Source organism: Mus caroli, chromosome 8 (genome assembly GCF_900094665.2).
Source record: "Mus caroli chromosome 8, CAROLI_EIJ_v1.1, whole genome shotgun sequence".
Lineage (NCBI taxonomy): Eukaryota > Metazoa > Chordata > Mammalia > Rodentia > Muridae > Mus > Mus caroli.
The window spans coordinates 7,690,664-7,714,472 of NC_034577.1; the positions used below are offsets into that span (position 1 = coordinate 7,690,664).

A 23,809-nucleotide genomic window follows, 5' to 3' on the forward strand; every position below is an offset into this window, starting at 1 on the left:
ATGAAGAAGTCAGCGAGATAGGAACTCACCAGGTGGTAAGACATTTCATGAAATTGATGCGTGCATTTTGTATACATACAGGAAGTCCGGGATTCCCAGGGTAGCCAGCTGCTCCAGGGGGTCCCTGCAAAGACAGAACAAAAGCCTTTCAGCCAGCTACAGGAAACCTCATGTCTCTCTTCATCCTCCCAGTTCAAGCTTAGAACATGAGCGCTGAGCAGAGAGCATTCTGGGAAAGAAGCACTGAGACTCAGCTTAAGATTCAGGCTTAAATTTGTTTGTTTGTTGTTGTTGTTGTTGTTGTTGTTATTGTTGTTGTCAAAAGCTCACTGTTTCTTGCTTCCAAAATTAAAGCTGTGAATGCCCCGAAATACCATTGCCCCCATTAAATCTCTTGTGGGATCTGAGTTAAAAATTAATGTTCCGTTCACATTAAAATTATTAACACTTATGAAGAAGTGTTTGTAGAATACACCCAAATGTATTTGTGGTAAGAGACTCTTCCTTCCAATTCCTAAACAGTCAGGTATGGTCAACTATATCCAGAGAGTGATGATCACATTTCTCTTTCTGCCCCGTGAGCCCTTGTGGAATGCCAGGGAGTCTCCGCTGACACCAGTGCCCCACCTGCTACGTAACCATGGCCCAACACTTCATGACACTGCTTCTGTACTTGATGAAACTCAGAGAGCATCATCTTGGGGCTTTCTGGAAAGGATGAAGCAGAGAGAGTAAAGAGAGCTTGGCTCTAACAATGTCTCCTCCCTGTCAATGATGCTCTCTCTTCCTCTAGTGACTTGGATTAGCTACCCCCTCTCCCAAATTTAAATGTCTCTAAGGGACCCTTCAAGAAGTAAACGGGAGCAAGCAAACTCATACAGCAAGAGTTCTGCTTGCATGCAGCACCAGCCCACGGGAAAGAGGGGTGATGGCCCACGACACTGCAGAGAGGCAGGAGGGAAGGCATAGAGGAACCATAGAAAGGCAGTCCTGAGGTGGAGGCTGCACCCCACTCATGACGCCTCGGTCCTCTGTCAGGGTCACCAAACTCTCTACTTACCCTCGTCCCTTTTGTGCCAGGAAGTCCAGGTTCTCCAGCATCACCCTACAGCAGAACAGAAATGCCATGAGGAGGGCTCAGGTCACTGTCACAAGACGGGCGCCATCTGCCATTCACCCTCCCCCCATTCCAGTCAAGCTTACCTTTTGTCCTGGTGGTCCATGTGGCCCCTCAGGTCCTTGCATCCCAGGAAATCCAATGACACCTTGTAACCCTGGCAAGCCTCTTTCTCCCTGTGGGGCAACACACAGGTCAGACAGAGTAAGAAAAAGGATCAGCTGAGATGGACAATTTGAGGTGTTAACTTGACCACATAGAGTCCAGAACTCTGGTGAAGCATGACTCCTGGCTGTGCCTGCAAGGTGCTATGCTAAGAACAGCATCTCCATTAGTGGGCAGACTGAGGGAGACCTGCCTTTGAGTGTCATAGGCCGGAGCATCAGACAGCAGAGGTGTGAACCATAACAAAGCAGAGGGCAATTCTTGATCCTTACACCACAAGTTCAGATCTCCAGTCTTCAGACACACAGATTTTGCCAGCAGCCCCAGGTTCTCAGGCCTCCAGCCTTAAATTTGTTAAGTCACCAGCTTTCAGGAGTCATGTGGTACAACTCCTCAGCCTCCCAATCATAGGAGCCAATTTTATGAACAAATCTTTTCTCACCTACCTACCAATCCATCCATCCACCCATCTATCCATCTATCCATGTACCCACCCACCCATACATCAGTCCACATATCCACCACCCACCTATCCACACATCTACTTACCTACTTGTCTATATACCCACCCACTCACCCACCTGTCATACATCCACCCACCTGTCCACAAACCCACCTGTCCACACATCCACCCACCTATCTCCCTTCTATATCCATCTACCCACATACCCATCTACTCATCCATCTACACATACATCCAACATGCCAACCACCATCCCATGCATGCACTCATTTATCCATTCATCCATCCATCTACCTACCCACCCACCCNCCCATCTGCTCATTCTATTGGCTGTTCTGCCAAAGGAAATGGACTAAAGCATAAACCTTTCTAAGTCCTTCCCAGCACCAGCACCGTAAGAGTATACAATGAGTGTATGAGAATAAAGGATGAAGCCTTCTCCAGATGTTCCATGTTAGATTTCTAATATTTATCACCTGACAGAATGGCTTGTATATACTAGGAGCTGTATAATATGTAAAGTCTATAAAATAAAAAAAAATACTTGAGTTTTATTCATTGAGTTGGCTATAATCTCACCCAGCCACTGGTACCTTTTTGCTCCCAACAGATGACATTCTGAGCAGCCCATCCGTGTCTCTCTTTTTAGACCCTTGCAGGTACTGATAAGCAGAGACACAGCTCTGATCTCAGCACACAAATGATCAATAGCATGACGGTGGGCTTAGATCGGTCTCCTTTTCAACAGTAATTTTTTTTTCCAACGAAAAGATGAAAGTTTACTGGTGGCCTCTGCCCCAGATCAGAAAGGAAATAAGAAACATGATTTTTAAACTAAGAATCATTCGTGGTGTAAATGTTTGACAAGGGCTGTAATACACTGGGAAAGAACAAAGAACAGAGAAAGTTGAGAGACAGAGAAAAAATGTGCTGCTCTGGACCTTAGGCTGACCTTCCAAAGATGAATGCAAAATAAATATGGGCAGAGACAAAAGGAGTCAGACTACTATGCATTGAGGGCTGGAGAAAGACTGGGAAGCAGGGGCTGGGTGTCACAGGAAGGAAAAAAACCGGTAAGGTGGGAACACACAGGAAGGAGACACCAACCTTTGAACCTAGAGAGATTGTGTACCCTGTAGCAGCAAAAGGGAGCTAAGGGTCCGATAGAGGGATGTTTTAGAGACTGGCATATTTAGATTACCAATACAAAAATCAACCCATAAACACATTTTATCTTTACTATGTAGGTAACCTGCTAAAGCTGATGCCAAAGCATGAGAGACTCTAGAGTGGGCCGGCAGGGTTGCTTAAGACTCAAGGGTTTTCTCTAAGCTTCATTAGTGCAAAGTCAAAGGAAAATGACCTGGTTAGGACCCTATTTGCCACTCCCCACCCCGTCAAGTAGCACTTCACAAAGGTCTCCACCATCACGTGATCAAAGGAGACAAGGGAGCAAGTTCAAAGACCCGCTTCCCTCCAAACTGTTCAGCTGCTTCAGGGTCTCGCCTCTGGGTCTTTATAAAGACAAAAGGAGAGGGGACATAGTAAATTCCTCCACCTTGGGCCAGCAGCAATGAAACCAACTGGAAGGAGCAGATTCAAGCACACACATATGGATATGGGATCCTCCTCCCAGACGCCCAGTGAGCGCCGAGGAAGGAAATCCCTGCCAAGACTTGTCCAAAGGCACAGTGAAGCATACATTCACTCTTAGCCTGTCATGGTGGTGGAACCGAGGAGCTGTGCGAACTGCTAGCAGCAAAAGTGCTGTCTCGAAGGGTTTTCAGATGTAGAAAAAGACAACTCAAAAGAGACTATGACCGAACTCTGAACAGATGGCCCCCAAAATAATTAAAATAAAATAAAATAAGAATTGAATTGCAAATTCTCAAATAACCCAACCTGAGCTGGGAAGGACTCGAAAATGGAACGTTGGCAGAGAACTTTCTAGTGTGTCTGCGGGGTATTTTTAGTCCTTAATTGATATTGGCTGTATCTCAGAAGACCAGCAGAGATAAGGTTTTTTTATTTCCCATTTTAATCATGGAATGAACTCGGCAGGGAAGGGAGCCAGATGACCTGATTCCTACCAGATTTCCACTGACTCAGCTCTGAACCAGAATTAGAAATGAAGTCAGCCCACCCCAGGTCCCTTCTTTATCTGGGTCACTAGAGCAAGCTGGTTCCCAGTAGCATATTAAACGAATCCACAGCATGATGTCAGCCAGTGAATCGGACCCTCTTATGTTCATGTTGTCCAGAAAGTTCAACACCCATCCTGAGCTGACTGGTCACATGTCACTGGTGACCCCTCACACTCCTGGGAACAGAAAGGAAGAAATCTGAATTCCCAGACCAGCCTTTACCACAAGAGCACATTCTTCCCCAAATGTCAGTGGAGGGCTTAAGCAACCACATCTCCCAAGAGTTTTGCAATTAAGGGAACTGATTGCAAATCCCTAACTGAGGGAAGTGAAGCCTCCTTTCACAAGCCTTTTGCTAGTCCTCATTTTTTAATGTTCTCATTTTTTTTCTAATAAAGACTGCACGTTCATAATTGGATACCCAGTGCCCTCTCTAATATTACCATGAGAACAGGAGCAGAATAGAGAGAAGGGACAAGCGCTCACACAACTATACAACAAGCTAGCACATGGCGCACACTGCGCTGGAACCAAGTGGCTCCATCCTGCTTCTCACAGTTTTCTGCCAGGGAAGAGAGAAGAGCAGCGAGCCGGACATGTCAGAGCCAGGAGTTTCCACACCAGATGCTGCAGCTGCAGTGGGCACCATTCCAGCTGTGACCACCCTTAAGCTCAAGGCCAAGCGTAGAGTGGGGGCGGAAGACCACCTTGTCACCCAGTTCCCACAGTGTGCTACAAGCACCAAGGACAGGGTGGTCACAACTGACCACCACAACCATGGCTTTTCACCACAACAGTGAGCCAGCAACGCTGAAGGCAAGGATCTGAGGTTCAGCTCAGTAACAGACCATTTCCCTAGCTTGTGGATCCCTGCATTCTGATCCCAGCAACAGAGGAAGGGATGGAGAGCCAGAAAGAGAAGCTTGTAAAATATTACCCAAAAAAATTTCATGCAACCACACTTTGTGGCTTCATTTTTATAACAAATTAATTATGTCAGTCATAGAGAGAGGAGTCTGTAGGTTTTCAGCACTGAAAAGGTAGATGACTGAAGAGACAGAGACGTTGGCCATCCTGATCTGACCTGACTATCACACCAAATGCAGATGTCAAATTATCCCACTTTGCCTAAAAAGTATGTGCCAATATTATGCATCAATAATAATAATAATAATTAAAAAGCTCATCTTCTCTAGCCCCTAAAGTCATTTTAACTATAAATGCACCTCTAAAATTCAATCTGTATCTATATATAAAAAAAAGACTATACAACAAGGAACACCATTACGGCTATGTTCCCCAGTAAAACTTGGAACTTGAAGAGAGGAACAAAATGCCATTGTTTATGAAGATGAAGGGAGCCATTCCAAATTAGGCTTGAAATAGAGTTTCATGCTGGAGGAACTTAAAATGTTTGCTTACCATATTATCTACAGCAAGCACATAAAGATCCCGTAAAATGTGGAAAGAAAGGGTCCCTTTGTAATACCCAATCATGTCCCTGCCTCTTCCAACACTGCAAAAAGAGCTTAAGATTCAGCTCCCTCGAGTCTCAGCCAGAAAGTCAAATAGGAAGCAACTAGAACATGTGAGGTTGAAATAGTAGGGAATTTCTAAATTCAAGGAACAATTACCAAGTACAAAAACTAAAGGGAACATAAAATGTACCTAAAATAAGTTATCATCAAAAACTCCTATTATCAAAAGCAATCATGATGGCCAGGGGTGGTGACTCTAATCCTAGCACTTAGGAAGCTGAAGCAGGAGGATGGATGCCAGTTTGAGGGTAGCCTGGGCTATGTAGTGAGTTTATTCTGAATGATGAATTAAAATTCTGTCTCTACAGTATTTATCTAGGGAGCTGTAGATATGGTTCAGTGGTTAAGAGCAAATGGCTGCTCTTGCAGAGATACAGGTTTGGTTCGTGGCAGCTCACAACCAGCTGTAACTTGAGTTTGAGGAGATTAGATGCTCTGTTCTGGCTTCTGTGGATGTTAGTGTACATACATGCATGCAGGCAAAACATACTTCTATACAAAATAGAATTGAAAGTATATCCTTTTAAATTTTAGCATGTATTATATTATGCTAAAATTTAGCATAAAATTTTAAATAGAGCCAGGCGTGGTGGCGCACGCCTTTAATCCCAGCACTTGGGAGGCAGAGGCAGGTGGATTTCTGAGTTCGAGGCCAGACTGGTCTACAGAGTGAGTTCCAGGACAGTCAGGGCTATACAGAGAAACCCAATCTCGAAAAACAAAACAAAACAAACAAAAAAAAATTTAAATAGATGAGGTGTGGCTGTTTTGAGGGTCAGCATGGAACCCTTGTCTCAGTGAAGCTTTCACTGTTCGTTTTGTTTTGTTTTGTTTTGTTTTGTTTACATCTTAACCAATAGAATCATGGATCTTCAAGGGAACCACAGCACATGCAATGTTTGCTCACACCTGAAACAAAACCTGGGTAAGAGGATCTCCGTGTGTGTTTTCACGGAAAATAGAAGGAATCCAATGGCCAACACAAATTAAAGCTTGGGATGCACCCTCTACACCTTCTTCGAAGAAGTTATTCAGCTAGTGTTTGGCACACATCAACACTAGAGACAGGATTCTGAGATAAACAACAGCACAACACACCCCACCCAAGGAACGGAAAATCCTGGGCAGAATACAACCCAGGTCCCTGGCACAAGCCCTTGAGGCCCCATTAGCACCTGGCTGATGCCTCTGTCCCAAGCTAAATAGCAACAGAAAAATCTCTGTCCTGGACGTGATCCTGAACCAGCTGTGTCCTGCTGTCATCTGGTTCCCTGAGATGTCACTTCCCAAGCAAGACTGAACATAACTGAGAGATAAAAGACATGAGTTTTGGTCCATAGCAACCAGGGCATGTGCTTACTGGGAAGCGATTTGGGATGCTGGGTCATGGTCAATGCGGGGGACCATGATCTACAGGGGACCATAGTCAATGGGGGAACCATGGCACTTAGCCAAAATTCCACAAGTTCAATCCCTTGAGCCTAGCCAGAGAGACATCCACAGGACCATATCCGGAATGTGATAGTGCTGGGAAAGTTGTGGGCAGGCTGCAATCTGTGTCACCAGGTCACGGAAAAGCTCCTGTGTCAGGGCCCCTCTGGGAGCTCCCTGCATGCCTTCTGCTTGACACTGTACTGATGCAGGGACAGGGGGCAGGACCCACACAGTGAGACAAGGGAAGGGCCTCTTGAGTCAGGGTAGCTCTTCAGTTCTGTTTCCCACCATGAATTGAATGTAGCACGGGAGAAGGTTCCACTGAACTGCAGTTAAGTGCCAGCTCACACCTCACACATTGCTACAAAGTTAACTGTGGGGCTCAGAGCAGCAAAAGGTAGAGAGGAGACATAGTAAATAGTCGTGATGACGGAACAGCTACAAAAAAATTGCAGAAATTTTCTAGGATATAAAAACCCAATTTTCCTCCTCATCATTTGAGAAAAAAATGCAAAATACTTTCTGAAGAGCTAACACTCACTCAATACAAGAATAACTAAGTGCGGTAAATAACCTCTTATCGCAGCCGACCCGAGACTTTCCCATGAAGCCTATCCAACAGCAAATGTGACTTCACTGATGGAGGGGAAGCAGCAGAATGGAGCGCTGGCAAGTCACTGGCAGGAAAAGAAAACGATCTCCAAGTCCTCCTCCGAGGAGGAGAGGCAGACATCTCACACTAGTTGGAGGACAGTTCTCGGTGGTATCTTTCAGAGTTTCTGTTCTAAGTCACTCTCTGGAGCATGCAGGGTTTTATATTAGAAAGTAAGACCTATGCTGGCCTCCTGTCTCTATGCTCACCGAGAGTCTTGGGCACTTTCCTACCTGGCCATCTCACATCTCTTTGCTCAGCCTTGGCTTCTTTCTTCCCATTCCCTCTTGGCCCTCTGACCTAGGTAGCTTCAGGAAGCTCTACCTTCAGGAAAGTGCTATCCACTCCTTGGACACACAAGAGGACCCCAGCCAGATGTCTGCTCCCTGGAGAAGAATTGTAGACCCAGGAGATTTCGGGAACCTGTGGTCTCTCATGGGCAGCTGGTCCTCTGCAGCTCTTAGTCTGGCCACCAGGGGGAGAGCTTGGTCTACATGTGTTAGGCAGATCCTCTGGGCTGTTACTGTAGCAAGAGTGTATCAAACAGGTGTGATGGCAAGCCCTGAAATCCCTGTACTCAAAAGGCAGAGGCAGGAGGATGAGGAGTCCAAGGTCAACCTTGGCTACATGGGATCCCAGCTCACCTCGGTGTATATGCATGCCGTATGTGTGCGTGCCCATTCAAGTAGGCACAACAGAGAGAAATAAGCTTAACAGAGGTCTAAGAGATAGAATTGTCTAGAAAAAAAAGCTTTAATTGGAATGGAAAATTTATGAAATTAAGTATGAAATGGATAGCCTAAATATTGGGGCTATGAGGTGACCAAGACCTGACTGTAGAAACAATATGAACTGCGAATTCTTCTGGTTGTATTAGTGAATATTGGTTGTGCTGAATGACGACAGCCACTTCTCCCAGTCCCCACTCTTTCCTCCCCTTCTGCCTGCTGCTTGCATCGTGGGCATGTTCCAGTTTGAATTGCATATGGCCCAGAAAGAAATTAAATCCTGCAAACAGGCACAAAGAGGACAAGAGTGAGCTGTTGAGTCCACTGTGGGGGCTCACCACACTGCCAGCAAATGATACTCAAAGGTTTGCCTTTGGCTCCCTTCCCTGGGCTATAGAAAACCTATGCCTTAAGGTAATCTCATCCACTCTCCTGGCACTTGCCAACTGTAAAGTGTGGTGGTGGGGGGGGGGGGGGTGGTGGTGGTGGTGGTAGTGGGGATCATCCAAGCAATCTTCAGTAGCTTCCAGAGAGGTGGTGACATGAACCACAATGCTAACAGCTTATCAACGTGAGCACTCCTGAAGCTTAGAGCCATTAGTACGACCTCTACCTGCTCCTCCCCTACAGACTTAAACATACAAGCCAGGCATAGAGGTTCACAGCGAGCACCCAAGGCAAGAGAAATGCTATAAGTACAAGGCCAGCCAGAGTTACACAATGAGCCAACCTAGGATATGAACTGTTGGCAAAAAAATGAATTAATAATTGACCAAATAAATGAATATTCTTGTAAAACAGGAAAGCAATAGACCTACAAGGTGCTCAATGACAGGATGGGAACTTTCCTAGCTGTGGCCCTGGGGCATAGCAGCAAGCCAGGGCTGAATCAGGTAACTGGGGCCCACAGAAGTTAGGGGACTTATATGCACAGAACTAAACAAGACCCAGGGTTAACAATAAATCAGGGTTAAGCACCGCCAAATAAGTAGCAGTTGTGTTCTACTTGCTTTGCTTGTCCTGATTTGTAGACGCCATCCCAAGCTCTTCACCTAGCGGCACACAGCTCCCTGCTGGGCCTTCTGTGTGGGCAGGTAATAGCATCAGGTGCTACACCAAGTTCACACCACACAGGAAGTCACTCTGGGGACACCAAGCCACACAGCAAGGAAGCACCCACGGTGTAGACAGTGAAGTGGTGCTGCAAGGTACTGGCCTGCCACCATTCCGACACTCAGGTTAGTGTCCCTTTAGCCCTCAGTCCAGGGGACACTAAGGAATCCCATCTCTGTGACTTGACCTGTTGGTGTCTTTTGTTACTAATTCCACTAGGATCCTTTTTTTTTTTTTAAATGAAGGCTGTCCTTGAAGGATGAGGTAGACTTGAGAGGAATGCAGGACGTGCTCCTGACCTGGGTAACACGTGATGATGGTCTCGAGGGCTGCAAAGATCTGCCATGATGTCACACCGTGCTGGCAATGCCTCTTTTTCCAAGTTCCAAGAAAAAGATCAAAATTCTATGCTCTGTCTTGATGGGGAGTTTGGGGAGGGGCTGAGAGTTCAGAACATAGATAATGGATAATAAGATTTCACAGGGATTGGCTCTTTTTTGAGCTCAGAAAGAAAAAAATAAATCATTTGCCCATAAAGATAAGTTTTCTTATTGTCTTCATTATCTCTGAATCAACAGCTTAAAGACCTCTTCTCTCCATTAGTGGAAAGTTTGGAAAGTACCCTCTGTTCCTAAGCAACCCTTGGAGGGTGAAGATGCTGTTAACTTGAGAGTGTACGTGGGTGTGACGGGACCTTAAACAAAACCAGGACAGATAAATGTCAGGAAATGCCACAGTCTGGCCATGGACTATTTTTTTTTTTTTGTCTGTGGTAACAAAAATATGAACAATACAAATGAAGTACTCAGACAAGCCAGGCTTGGTCCACGCACCCCGTAACCCTAGCACTCAGAATCTGGGGAAGAGAATCCGGAGTTCAAGGATACAGGAAACAGTCTCAAAAAGGGGGCGGGGAGGGGCTGAGGTGGGAGGGGAAGGTAAGAGAAGATCCTGAGTGTAAAACCTATAACTAATAATATAAGCACATAAGACAGTCTTCAAAGTTAAATATGAGGGACTTTCCAAGGTACCCTCAAAACTAAATTAGGACATATAAAATGTTTACTAGAAAAAAAATGAGAAAATAAATAAAGCAAAAGATGCAGATTAAGAGCCTAGCTTTTCAAGCCTGGCTGACAAGGACAGGTCTGTGGTCCGGTGAGTAGGCCTGGGAAGTCTGACTTAGTTTTCTCTCATTTCTTGCTCTAATGGAGAATGAACTTCAACAGGAGTCAGAAGAGCCTGGTCTTGGCTCCGATACCAACTGTTTGGATTCTCCAAAAGTCCGTTTCCCAGTGAGTAAACAGGCAGCATGGTCCGAGGGTCAACTCTGATCAAGAATCGGTTACTTCCTGTGTGCCGGGCCACCACACACCAATGCATCCTCTAACGAGGTCTCGGGACTCGGGTTGCAGCCCACATGTATCTGGTGGCACACACGGTTGGTGCCCATCCTTAACCCCCCTTCCTCACCAAGCCACCAGGCAAGTATCAGCCCTGGGCCCATCTCCCCCTGGGAGCCAGCGTAGTTTCAAACCCCACTAGCCACATAAAGGGCTTCTCCAAATGGCAAAAGAAAAATGAGACCCTGTCCATTAACACAGGGTCCCCTTGGCCGAGCTTGGGAATTCACAGAGACCAACCTCGTGACCGTGGGAAGCCACTGTCTAATAGACTCTAGCCAGTACATACAGGGATTTTAGCCTGTTTTCACTAAACATCACAGCTCCTTCAAAGTACAACCACCCAAACAAAGAAACAAAACAAGGAGCTGAACTTCTGTATTATTTTGCTTGGGGTCAAAAAAAAAAAAATCTTGATTTAAATGTAAGTGCAGAGGAAGATGACCAGACACTGTAGAATACAGTCCATGAGGAAAGGCCTCAGAGTCTGAACGGTTTTCCTCAGCTGGCCATTTCAATGCAGCTCAGACTGGACACACATGGTTTTAGAAGCTCAAGTGAGACATGCTTAAAGCCAGGCTGCGATCCAATCATTTAAACCATCATCATAATAAGAACTTAGATTTACTCTTTATGCCATTTTTACTAGGGCCTATCTCATAGAGGTCTGTAAAGTCATACTAAATTTATAGTATCGTTTCCTGCTTTTATGTCCTTAATTGCCTAATACTGATAGATTAGAATGTTAAGTTCCTTGGCTCAGAACCAAGACGCGGGAAACAAATTTCATTAACGTTTGCTAATTATGAGGCTGTAACTTTCCCACGAAACTAAGTATAGATGGTACAGTATATAAAACCACAACATTCTCCCATGTAATTTGCTATTTTAACAATAACAACAACAGCAAAAGATTAGAGAGCAGATGACCAAGCCCAGCTGTGTGAGACGGGGCAGGGAGGGATGGAAGCTGGCACAGAGCACTGAGGCTTGCCAGCACACTGCCCACTCGAAGGCGCCAAGGTCAGAACGAGATGATGTAGCCGAGAAGATTCATAGGCCACGCACCTAAATGACTCCCCGTGTCTCCCAGGTATACAGTTGTTCACCCTGTGGCAATCCTGAGCTCACACATAGAAGTCCAAACCAACAGAGGCCTGTCCATCCTGCACAGAGTCCTCAGAGACCCCCACAGCTACACCTGGGCATAGAGAAACAACAAGCTCACCCACCCTGTCCTTGAATGGCTACTACATAAATTATGTGATTAAGCGCCTCGCTATGATAACTTCAGGAGCAAAATGCTGGACAGAGTACAGATTGTTTTGAGCCTGTGCACATATGTCATTGTGCAAACAAATGCCCTTAGACAGCCCAATTTAACCTGCACTAGGTGCTCATGTTGCTTGAAGCAATGGACAATATGCATAAGGTTCGAAATATGAGCTGTCTAGAAGTCTAGACCATGTCTAGGCATCAGCTGGGCTGTCTGTCTATCTCTATCTCTATCTACCTATCTGCCAGTCTTGTCTGTCTGTCTGCCAGTCTGCCTGTCTGTCTCTATCTCTATCTATTTACCTATCTGCCAATCTATCTATCTCTATCTCTACCTATTTATCTATCTCTATCTCTGTCTGTCTCCCCCCACCTTTTCTCTGTCTTTGCCATTGAGAGAGTCCTGCCCTAGAGAAGGTGTGTGTACAGTTCCAGGCTGGGATAAGCAAACAAAAGATACACACTGGTCTGAAGACATGCACCCACAAATTCCCGGGTCACTAGGCAAGGGAAATGGCCGTGCCCGGCCCCATGCTCATGAGCTCAAACCCCTTTCTCTTTAGCTCCTAATCCTTATCTAAGAAACTTCTGACCACTGCCTCTTGATAAGGGACAACAATCAGAGAAGCCATTGGAGGAAGTCAGGCTAGATTTAAATAGTTCCTTCGACTCATAGCAGCCACTTCCCATGTCCAAGGAAAAATATTTGGGAGATAAAACATGGGAGACCTAAGTAGATTAGGAGATAGAAAGCAGGGCAGCCCTCCTGTCGGGCACCCCAGGAGACAAAGGGGGGATAGCCCAGGGCATCAGCATCTCAGACATTTCACTTCAGAGCTTGCAAGAGGAGTGAGTGATGGAGGTCCTCTGCTAAATTCTGCTGAATCACAGGGCCCTTTTCCCAGAACACAGTCACTGGAAAAGCATTTGACCCTGAGGAAACGTCTACTTATAAAGTCACCATCATGGCTGACCTCAAATCAGTTCAGCATCCTGCAAGCCACCACATTCCAGCTCTGGCTGATAAGACATAGACAGGCCTGTGGGGAAGTCTTCAGCACTGCTGGAAGACACAAAGTCAGATGTCTTTCCCCGTGAGCATCACCAGGAAGGAATGTGTTAGACAGAGAGGACCATAGCCACAGCTGCATGGACAGCTGCCCTGCTCTGTCCACCTTAGGGGACAGGTGCAGTAAAGACAGACATGTCCTCCCCCACCCCCCAGGTGACCCGCACATCTGAAGGCAGGATTCATGAGTTGAGTTCTAGTCCCCAGGTGGTGGTGTGAAAAGGGGTGGGGGGGGGGGACTTTGGAAGTTGATGAGGTCAAGAAAAAAATCAACAGGACCTAGGGAGCTCTTGGTCTCTCCCACCCTGAGGACACCATGGAACACCTGTCTGTGAAGAAGTGGGCCATTATCAGACAAGGAATCCATGACCTCAGACTTCCTGCCTCCAGAGTTACATTTTTAAGTCTCTTAGTCTGGGGTGTGTGTTACAACAATGTCTTAAACAGACTAAGACAAAGAAAATCATCCTGATGCTCTATGTAAACTATCAGGGTCCCTGATCCCCTTGTCTGACATTCACATCCCGACCTCACAGGTCGGGAGCTCACCCTAGATCCTGTAAACCTGTGTTGTGAGCAGACAAAGGGGAAGAGAATTCGGGGGAAAGACTAGTAACTCATGGGGGAATGTGAGAGAATTACATAAAGAATGGTAAAGAGATGGTCTGGGGCCCAGAAAACAAGTCTGAAAAAATTCTCCTTGGATCAACATCATCTCAGGCCCAGCTGCTATCCTCAGGTCTTGGAAACAGGGGGGGAGGGGGGAGCTGTGTGTGTGAGGGGGTATGTTGCTCCTCAATAGAGACAGTCAACTGAAAACCCATAAAAAAGAAAAATGTTACTTTATTACTTTAACCTCAATCATAAGTTACAATGTTATGACCAGCTGGAAGTCCGCTCAACTGTATATTCTTCTGCCCTGAGAGGCAAGACACCCAATTAACTGCCCCTTGTTATCTCTGGAAGAAGTGAGTGACCCCTTTCTAAGGCAGGATGCGAAGGCCAGGAAGAGGGAGGCCTGAAGGAGGGTGCCCTGCAGATCCAGGCTAAGGGGACACAGCCTACACCAGTCTGTTCCTAACACTGTGTGTGGTCTAGGAATAGACTGAGTGGCCCTCCCCACCAAGGACCGCTGAGCAAGACACCAACCCCCTGGGGCTCCAAACCCTTATCAGCAGGAGGCAGAGCAGAGAGAAATGCCTGAGTCACCCATAGGGATGAATCATGATTGTTTATTAGATTCCTCAAGACAGCAGGAAAGGCTCTGGAGAAAATACCCTGGCATTCTGAGTAAGAGCACAGCCCAGGGAGAAGTCTTCAGGGCTCTTCTTTCCAGCCGTAAAAATGAGCACCTCTTTAGAGCACAGCATGGCGGGACAAGATTTTCTTGCTTTCAAACAAGCTCCCATCATGGAAATGTACCCTTGTTCATTGAGGGTAAACTTGGGGTACAGTATGGAAGTAAAGTTCAGATTCTGCTCCAGTGCAGTCGAGCACACCGCTATTTTAAGGGTCTTGCCTCTGCCCTCCTCAGCGCGAGCAGAGTGCCCAGCTTGCTGCATTGCTGCTCCTCCCACTGTGGTTATGTGGTAAGGGCTGCCTGCCTGAGTAACCTCTACCAAAGCCTTCCAGTGCCTCGGGAGCACAGAAAGCCCACACAGGAGAGAGGGACAGAGCTCTGAAGTGCTTAGAAACCTAGCTCAGGGCCTTTCCTGTGGCAGTGCGATTCCTTTGTAAAGCTTCCAGAGGAAACCTTTTCCAAACCAATCCTGGAGCTGGGTAATTTAGACCCTGGAATTCGTATCACCTCAAGAGCCATGAACCTCTCACCCAGAGTCACAAGCTGACTTCTCGATGTGAAAACCTTCAGCAGGACACTGGGCAAGCCTTTGTGATCCCGGGAAACACGTGAGAAAGTCCCAGCTAGCAGCCATTTCTGAAAGTATCCTTTCTCTAGTAACAGATGGGTCTATCATCAGGACAAACAGGGGACCCCACTGAGGGGTCTGATGCCCCAATGAAGGAATGAATGGTTTCATTGCAGTGTCTTAGAGGTCACCCCTCAAACACCACCTTCTCTCCTCTGAACCTCATGGGAAGAAGTTGAGTGGATTTAACATGAAGTCGAGTAATGTTTCTCGACTGTGGGTCATGACCCTTTGGGAGTCAAACAGCCTTTTCACAGAGGGATCATATCAGATATTTATCTTATGATTCCTAACAGTAGCACAATTACAGCTATGCGATAGCAACAAAATAATGTATGGGGGTCACCACCACACGAAAGACTGTATTAAAGGGTCCCAGCATTAGGAAGGTTGAGAACCATTGCATATTACCATTATAAAAATTGTCTAATTAGCCAGGAGATATGCTAAACTATACACGGACACTGAGTTGAGGTGTGCCTTTGACATCATAATGGGTTTGCCAAATGGGAAAAATATAACAAGAGGGGCCACTTCCCCAAAGCCATCTGGTATACTCATTCACTCTGATTCTCCCTTTGTTTAACTGCCCACCCTGCTCCAACCACTTCACAAGGACTCGGGGCTCTGTTAATGTCATCTGAGGGTATAGTCCCCAATGCCCATGCTCCACCTTCATTATCGGCCTGACTGCTGCCTGGAAAGGTATGCTGTGTACTCTAGGCATCAACCAACATACAACAGGGAAATCCAGAGGCAAGGTTATCATTTGTAAGGGTAAGTCTTTGATCTTTAATTAAAACACACAACCTCCTTTCATCCCCTTCAAAAGCTCTTCTCCTAACAGCCAATGTTACATTGGGTTCACTGCTACAAAAAGGAAGCATTGTCATCCTGGCTGTGTATAATCAAGACAAGAACTGTCAATGCCTGCCTCAGCGATGGATACAGTGTAGTCTCGTATGAAGTGCCAGGCTGTTAAAGCCACAGGATGCTGGGGCCCTACTGTGCATTGGCTGAATTCCATGGCCAATCTTCCACGAAAATCCACTTGCAATCAAAGCTGAATGTTGCAGATCTAAGGCTATCTATCATATTCAGGACCATGGACTTCTTAGTCAGAGTCATGAGCCAACCTCTGGACCTAATTTCAAGGCACTAAATTCCCTACTGCTGTTCCTGAACATGGGAACCAAACACACTGACTATGTTCCAAGCTGTGCTAGAGGGGCTACGTTCCAAACAGCTGCAAGTAGAGAGCGGTGGGGAGTCACCCAGAGTCTAACAGCCTTGGAAGCACACAGCTAAGGGGCACACAGAGCTAATGTTGGGGTCTAGGCGGATGAACATGAGCAGTGACAGAGGCAGCTCCAGGTCCCTTAAAGGGTACTGATAAACTGGGGAGACATAACAGGACACAGTGTGCAGGCTGAGTCACACCCACGTGGGCACGGATCCCTCTTAGTGGCTTCCCTGTGGCAAACTGCGAATGTGTCCTGGGATTCCGACAGTTCTTATAAAATCCTTTTAAAATTCTATCCAAAAAAAAAAGGACAAAAGTAGGTGACTGTGAGAATCAACGCTGATTCTCACGATCGGGGAGCCAGGGGATGATTCATGCGCAGTGTGAGGAAATGGGAAATAGGAACATCTGGAAAAAAATCTTGGCATGACAAGACAGCAGCTACACATGGAAAAGGACGAGTGTGTGCTGGCCCATATCACCCACCAAACGGGAAGAGAACATCCCCAGAGTCTACAGACAAACATGCATGGCCCAGAGAGCTGGAGCCAGACACAACCGAGCCCTGGAGCCCTGCCTTCTCCGAAATGCAGTACCATTTCCTACAGAACACCCTGCAGTGAGACCTGACTAAGGACTGTTGGCAAGGAACGGGGGTGGGGTAGCCTGGGCAGAACTTGGAAGGAAATGCACTACAGGAAGAGCAGTTAGCTTCAGAACACTGAGTGTTTGGGAAAGCTGGGACATCGGGTCCAGGAGTTGGGTTCTTGTGGAAGTCACGGGGTGATGATTTTGGAAATGAGCAACAGAATAAGAGGTGGGCTAGAGGTGGGCGGTTAATGCTTCCAGAAAGGCCTCCCAAACACAGCTCATACCTCCTCCAGCAGAAAGGACAAAGCCCACCCCAGCTCTGCAGTGACTGACAGTCTGCCTGACATCTCTCAGTCCTGGGAGCTGCCGATTGGTCACTTGGTGTCCACCTCTGTCGGAATGGAGGAGTTCAGCAGGGAGTGAGGCTGGTCTGCAGTCTATGAACCTGCCGCAAGTTGAAGCCAGCAAGCAAATGTCCCTCATATTTATCTCAACTCTGAAAAATACTGGCCCTGCTGACCTGTCAGGAGGGAGCATTTAGCTTCCTAAGTGGGACTTGGGGTTCCACACTAGCTCAGAGTAATGATTCTCTGAGCAACTAGTGTGAGTGGCTTGATGAAAGCCACTCCCTGTGAGATGGAGGAACCCACAAGAGCAGCAAACAAAAGCACCTGCCTACTGCTGCCAAGTGTGAGGTGTGGGAAGCACGCGCTGTGCCACGCCCAGATCTTCTCTTTAAACACACTCCATTCTCCTAATCAAAACTCTCTGAAGTATCTCCTCAGAGAAAGTATTTAATAAACCTACTTATTCTTATGAATAACCTGCTGCTCGTTCAAATCCGCTAACTGGCTCAAAGTCTCAAAGAATCTTCGCAAGACTACATTCAGCGGCTACAGAAAAGAATGCATTTCCTGGGAAGAAATAGGCTATCCCCTAACGTTTAAATAATATACTTGGTGTAGCTTAATTTATGGAAAACAAATTTACAATATTCTAGTACTCATAAAAATATAATCTTGTCCTGCCATCCTTAAGGATCCTAGTGTATCCAATCAATGACAAGGAAGAGAGAGCCACTAACCCATATGCTAAGCAGAACATATAGAAATGCCATGCTCATACACTTGGATTTCACAATAAAATCATGACTAAAGTGTTTCCTATTTTTAAAAAAATCAACAAAATGAATGCATTTGTAAATTTGAAGATTACAAAGATCCCAAAAAAAGTACAATCCTTGCCTTGGGAGAGAATGTCACCTCAGACCTAATGATGACTAAGAAAGCAGTCTATGTTTGTGATGCAGAGAGGGTAAAGTCCTGCATCTTAAAAGTGATGTTATGGCCTCAGGCATCTTTAGTGATCATCACAGCATAGCCCAAAAATGACTAGAATGTAAGCCGAGACGCTCTCAGAATCAGAGAATTTCCGGTTCTGAGACAGGAGGCATGGCCCTGCAGGGATGAGGGACAGGCAGTGTAAAGCAGTCGCTAGATTTGAAAGGCTGGAAAATTCCACCTCTCTTCTTAGGATCGGCTGTGATGAGCAAGCACTCCTTGTGGATAGGGCTTTGCTCCTACTCATTATGTCTTTGACACGGGATATAACGCTACACTCTGAGCAACTAGAAAAGGTGCGAGCAAACACAAGTCAACTAATCACACTCCCATAGACAGACAGGCAAGCCCACCCGAGCTCTAAGGAGCCTGCAGAATGTATAGGGACAGAGACAGCACCTCTTCCACATGGGGTGGGAGAAGCTAGTGTCTAAGACTTGGGTCCTGACTACATATTTCATAAGGCCACATATTTGATAAGGCTACAACAAACCAAGGAGGTACTGTGCCCAGTAAGCAATGAGGGCTCACTGACTTTTAACCAGAGCTATGCATTTCCTTGAAGGTCACCTGGTGCCAGCGTTTCCTACGGGAATTCTCACTGAGAGGGAGGTGGGGCTCTGCATCTCTTAGTAACCGCTAACCTGATTCCCTTGATGGAAGGAACAGGCCCAAGACTGACCTGATGCTATTAATCTAGGTAGGGTTCTCACAACCTCTCTCAGGGGGGAAGGATTCGAACAAAGGGCTCACCTGTCCAGCTCCCTGTCACAGCATGAGTCCCTGTGGTCCATTTGCTAACAGGCTGACAGCCTCATTGACTCTCTGAAAACAAGATCTGGAAGGGCTGCCCACAATCCTAGGGGAACAGGCTGAGTTCTTTGGGAATCCTCCAGACATGGTTCTGACCACTATTGGTTTAGGGGGCAGCATTGATCTTGTAAATGTTCCACAACCTGACATTATGAATGAAACTAAGCAGGGCTCCGACAGCAGCTGCTAAGAGTGGGTGAATCCAGTCGTTCTCCATTCTCTACTCCAAGACAGATTTAGCTATATTAAGAACATCTCTATTCATCACAATAGAGCAATGTGCTTCCCAAACTGAGTGTGTAGAGACCAGGGAGGCTTCAAGACATTCCTCAATGCACACGAACCCCCGGGGGTTGGGGGGGAATCACACTCAAAATGGAGAGTCCAATTATAGAATCCCCACTAGCTGTTTTCTTCCATGGCAAAATAAGCGTCATAGTAACATGTTTTTAAAAGTGCTCATCACCATATGCGAGCTGATGTAGACACAGAAGACCAAGCTCCCACCTTTTCTTTTTCACTCTGACACACCTAAGCCTAGCTCTAGTGTCTGTGAGCAACAGTTGTTGTCTGTGTGAAGATATCTGTTAAGTCGAACAGGGGATCTGGGTAAGTGTTAAAGATCTACGGGGGCTCAACAGCTGGTCAGGCCACAAGCCAGTCATCTACCCCGAAGGGGAAAAGCCCTGTTGTGCATGCTTGCTTCTAACGCTACACCAAATGCTTCCCAGATTTTCAAGCTAGAAGCGGAAGAATCACTTCCAGACCGGCTCTATCTCCAACCCTTTCAGATCTGATACCACATGCGAGTTAGACAGAGAGACAGCAGTGTGAGGGAGCACTCTATGCGATGGATGACGTTATCTCTGTGGTACAAACCAAGCGTGTGGAGAGAGGTCATGAATCACGGGCAGTGTAATGAGTAGCGACAGGGTAATGTGTTTCCTCCCACATCTTTGGCAAGGGTCTGGGTAACCGCTGGATTAAAGCGTTCTATGAAGATTCGAGATACCCACATGTCTTAATTAATATTCTCTGTGCACCCAGGACTGCAGGAAGGCCCTTTGCTTGACTCACTGAGCTTTGCAGAAAAACTAAGCTTTGCTATTATAGTGTTCATCAACAGGACATGGGCAGTTTCCAGTGATGAATGAATATAAATTAACATGTTTTCCCACATATGTGTGGACACCAGATTCTAACCTATCTCCAAATAGGTCTGGTGTAAGAACATGGGGTGGCCCTAATCCTACTTCACTCGGGAAGCTGTCCTATTATGCTCCACGCCAGTTGTAGTTTTATACAAATGAGAACTGGCGTGGCCAAGTGATTAGAAAGACCTCTTAAACAAGCCCCATTCCAGCAATGCACAAATGCTTAACTTTCATGCATAAAGCAGATGTCAGGGGCTGGCTGCCTTTATCAACCCAAGGGCTAGTAGAGAGAATCCTTATCAAGCAAAAACATCCAGGCCCTAATCAAGCACTCAAGCCCTACCAGTTTAAGATAACACAGATCTACCCGGAAGACACAAAGCCATCATATGCAAGGCCAAATCAGTTACCTAATTTGAGTATAAAAGGGTCTTCCAGGCAGTGGGGACAATAGGAACTCAGGGTGATCATTGAAAGTCAAAGGACATGTATGGGGCTTGTTTAAAAGGTCTTTCTAATCACTTGGCCACGCCAGTTCTCATTTGTATAAAACTACAACAGGTGTGGAGCATAATAGGACAGCTTCCCGAGTGAAGTAGGACTGTATAGATTGCTTGATGACAGCATTCAGATTTACCTGCAGCTCAAGAGTGTGGCACAGAACAAAGCCATGTGGTAATCTACCCCAGATCCTCCAGTGTCCAGGGAAGGGACTGGGCACTGGAACACTCACTGTCCTTGTCCCTTGGGGACCTTGGAGAGCTTGCACCAGAATCTGATCACAACCTTTCTCCAGCTGTGACATTCTTTGCCACTTAGGTGGCTGTTACTCTCTCTGAGCTGCGTGCTGACCCCATCCTATTTCTAAGGACGACAAACCCCAACTGAATTTAATGTGTGGACATTTTAAATTTTTAAGAAAATAAATAAATAAAAAGGTCCTTGGGAGTTGACGACATTTGTGTGTTGTTTAGGACTCCTGGCTTCAAATACCAGACTTCCATAGTGTGGCCTGAGGGATGATGGGAAAGGAACATTTGGGGCAGATATAATCAAGCCACATTATATGCATGTATGAAATTGTCAAATAACAAAATTATATTTAAAAAAATAAAAGGAGAGTTTGGCCCACCAAGAAGCAAGAAAAATATCTTTTCCTGGATCCACAATTCTTAAATAAGCAGGAACTGAGCTTGTTTAGAGAGTTGTCGTTTTAAATTTGAGAAACAAGTGTTTATATATACATATACATATATACATATACATATACATATGTATATATATATATAATATCTAGGCAATTAGGTAAACGGTGAAATTTTGTTTTAAAAATATTAATTTGAACATAAGGCCTTCAAAGCATATAGGAACTTTTTTTTTCTTTTAAAAACACACTGAATCTGGTGCTTATTCGTCAATTCCAAAAAGTGCCATTGAGTCAAAAACTGGTGCAGCAGCTGCCCACTTGCTCGGCTACAGTCAACATGAAGAAACTATCCAGACATTCCACGCTGAACGCCACTGATTACAGCGATCCCTGGAGAGCTCCTGTTGCAGTGATAAGCACGCTCAGAACACTGTTCAACACTTAGCTTCCCTTGGGCTGCTCTGGGGAAATTGTTAAAACAGGAAGGAAGTTGACCCCAGCTGCTGATAATACAGTTAAGCTCAGGATCTAGGGGAAGGGGCAGCATGCAGACAGGATTATAAAGTGTGTGCTCTTACCTTTTGTCCCTTCACGCCATGACAGTCACATTTTCCACAGCCAGAGCCACCACAATCGCCCTGAAAGAAGAAAGAAAGAAAGTTTAAACAGGAGATCCATTTCAAAGTATTGTCAAGATTCGAACTGATAGCCAGTGAGATGGGTCTGTGGATAAAGGCACTGGCCATCAACCCCAAGGACCCACGTGATGGAGGGAGAAAACCCACCCTGGCCAGCTGTCCTCTGACTGACACGTGTGTCAAGGCACAGGTACACACACCTTGACCCATAATAAATAAATGAATGTAATGTCTAAAAGGATTTGAATTATGCCATCAGCATCTTCCTCCAGTTACGAGACAAGTCCCCCCTAGCGCCACTTGCAAGGTCCCACAGAACCTGGATATGAATAACATTGAGTTACTCTTTGTAGAAAAATCCCTGGGTCCTAGGGTTCAAGGCCTTGGACTCAGTGATACAATGATACATGTTACAAAGCTGGCTGTCCTTTGTCTGTTGGAAACAGACTCACCTAGGGATTATGTGAACAGTGTTGCAAGGCAAACAATAGGCTCAACTCTGATGTAAGGGTTTCACACCTAAGTTCATAAGAGAACCAGGGCTCCATGCAATGGGCTATGCTTGTGTTTCCAAGGTCTTAAAACTTTGCAAAAGACTAGAGAAAGAATCCAGGAGGAGCTGACTTTTATGCTCAAGTGTTTACATTAAATGAAAGCTTAGATATTCATCTAAAGAAAGCTATTACAAACTGCATTTGCTGTCTGCTAACAGACATCAGCAAGAGCTGTAGAGGAACTTCTTCAAACGCACAGTGAGAGCCTAGCAACTGTCACGTGCAAAAAGCATCTCAGCCTCTCAGGTACAGACACAAAATGGAGAGGTTTAACACAACATGCTAAGACAAGATTGAAATCTGGACCCAACCCAGCTTCCGGTACGTAAAGTGGCCAAGAGGAGAAAAAACAAGCACAGAATGAGACACACACACCACACTTTGCAAAGCGCTTGGCAGAATCCAAGTTTTAAACTGTCATAGACGGCGATGTGGTGTTAAAAGGGAGGAGAGGACTCAGGGTGAACTATTTAGCAAGCTTTATTAGAGGCGCAGTGTCAGCTCGGAAATAAAATTCAGACCCATAGTCTGCTTCAGGTGGTAACGGTTCCTTCAAAATAAACGTGTGCTAATAATGGTCCCTGACTCACGAGGAGCCTGTATTTTTAACAGCATCCTCCAAGCAGCATCACCATGGAGATCCTCTGCCCAAAACAACCCCATCTGGAGACACTTATTTTATATTAGAGCCCAACAAGTGCCTCCAGGACGGTGAGCTGTTCTTAATTTTATATTTTGTAGATGGGGACACTTGACAGCTAGCCAAGTAAAGCCCAGTGGTCAGATCTGTTCCTCTCTCTGACTCACAACCCAGACATTTCAGCCTGCATTTCAGTCCTCCTGACATTTCAAATGTCAGGCGCCTCCCTGTGCTCTGCCTGCTTCTGAATGTGAGTTCCAGTCACCACCAGGGCCAAAGTCTTTAGCCTGAGCTGAAGAAGGACCTTCTAGAACACACAGAGAAAAACTCCGAGGGACCTCAGCAGACTTAAGCTGACTTAACTGTCCCCACCTCTGACTACCTGGACCCCATGAAATGTTGATAACATGAGATACCCTTTGCCTTTAACCACAACCTGAGCTTGCCACGAAGCTGATTCAGGCTGTTTTATCAAAAGTACCTGGGTAGGAACGCCCACACTGAGAAAGGAGGTTACTAATTAATAACTAGTGGCATGTCTACCCATTGCTGAGTCTGTCTCCGCTATGGAGTCGTGAACACCAGAAGGTAGGTAAGTGCAAATCCCCCAGGTGGCAGGCCATCCTCCTCCTTGGTGTCTGCCATAAACCTGCTGCTTTG

The 23,809-nt window shown here is 46.0% G+C and overlaps 1 protein-coding gene across 1 annotated transcript in view; it reads right to left on the reverse strand.

Annotated features, from left to right (window-relative positions):
* Col4a1 (collagen type IV alpha 1 chain) overlaps positions 1-23,809 on the reverse strand; it is a 116,318-nt gene that overhangs the window by 49,397 nt on the left and 43,112 nt on the right. Inside the window, exons 2-5 of the mRNA XM_021169414.2 lie at positions 21,896-21,955; positions 1,204-1,293; positions 1,061-1,105; positions 80-124 (exon numbers count right to left, since the gene is read on the reverse strand). Of these exons, the coding sequence (XP_021025073.1) occupies positions 80-124; positions 1,061-1,105; positions 1,204-1,293; positions 21,896-21,955 (240 nt within the window). The remainder of the gene's footprint in view (positions 1-79; positions 125-1,060; positions 1,106-1,203; positions 1,294-21,895; positions 21,956-23,809) is intronic.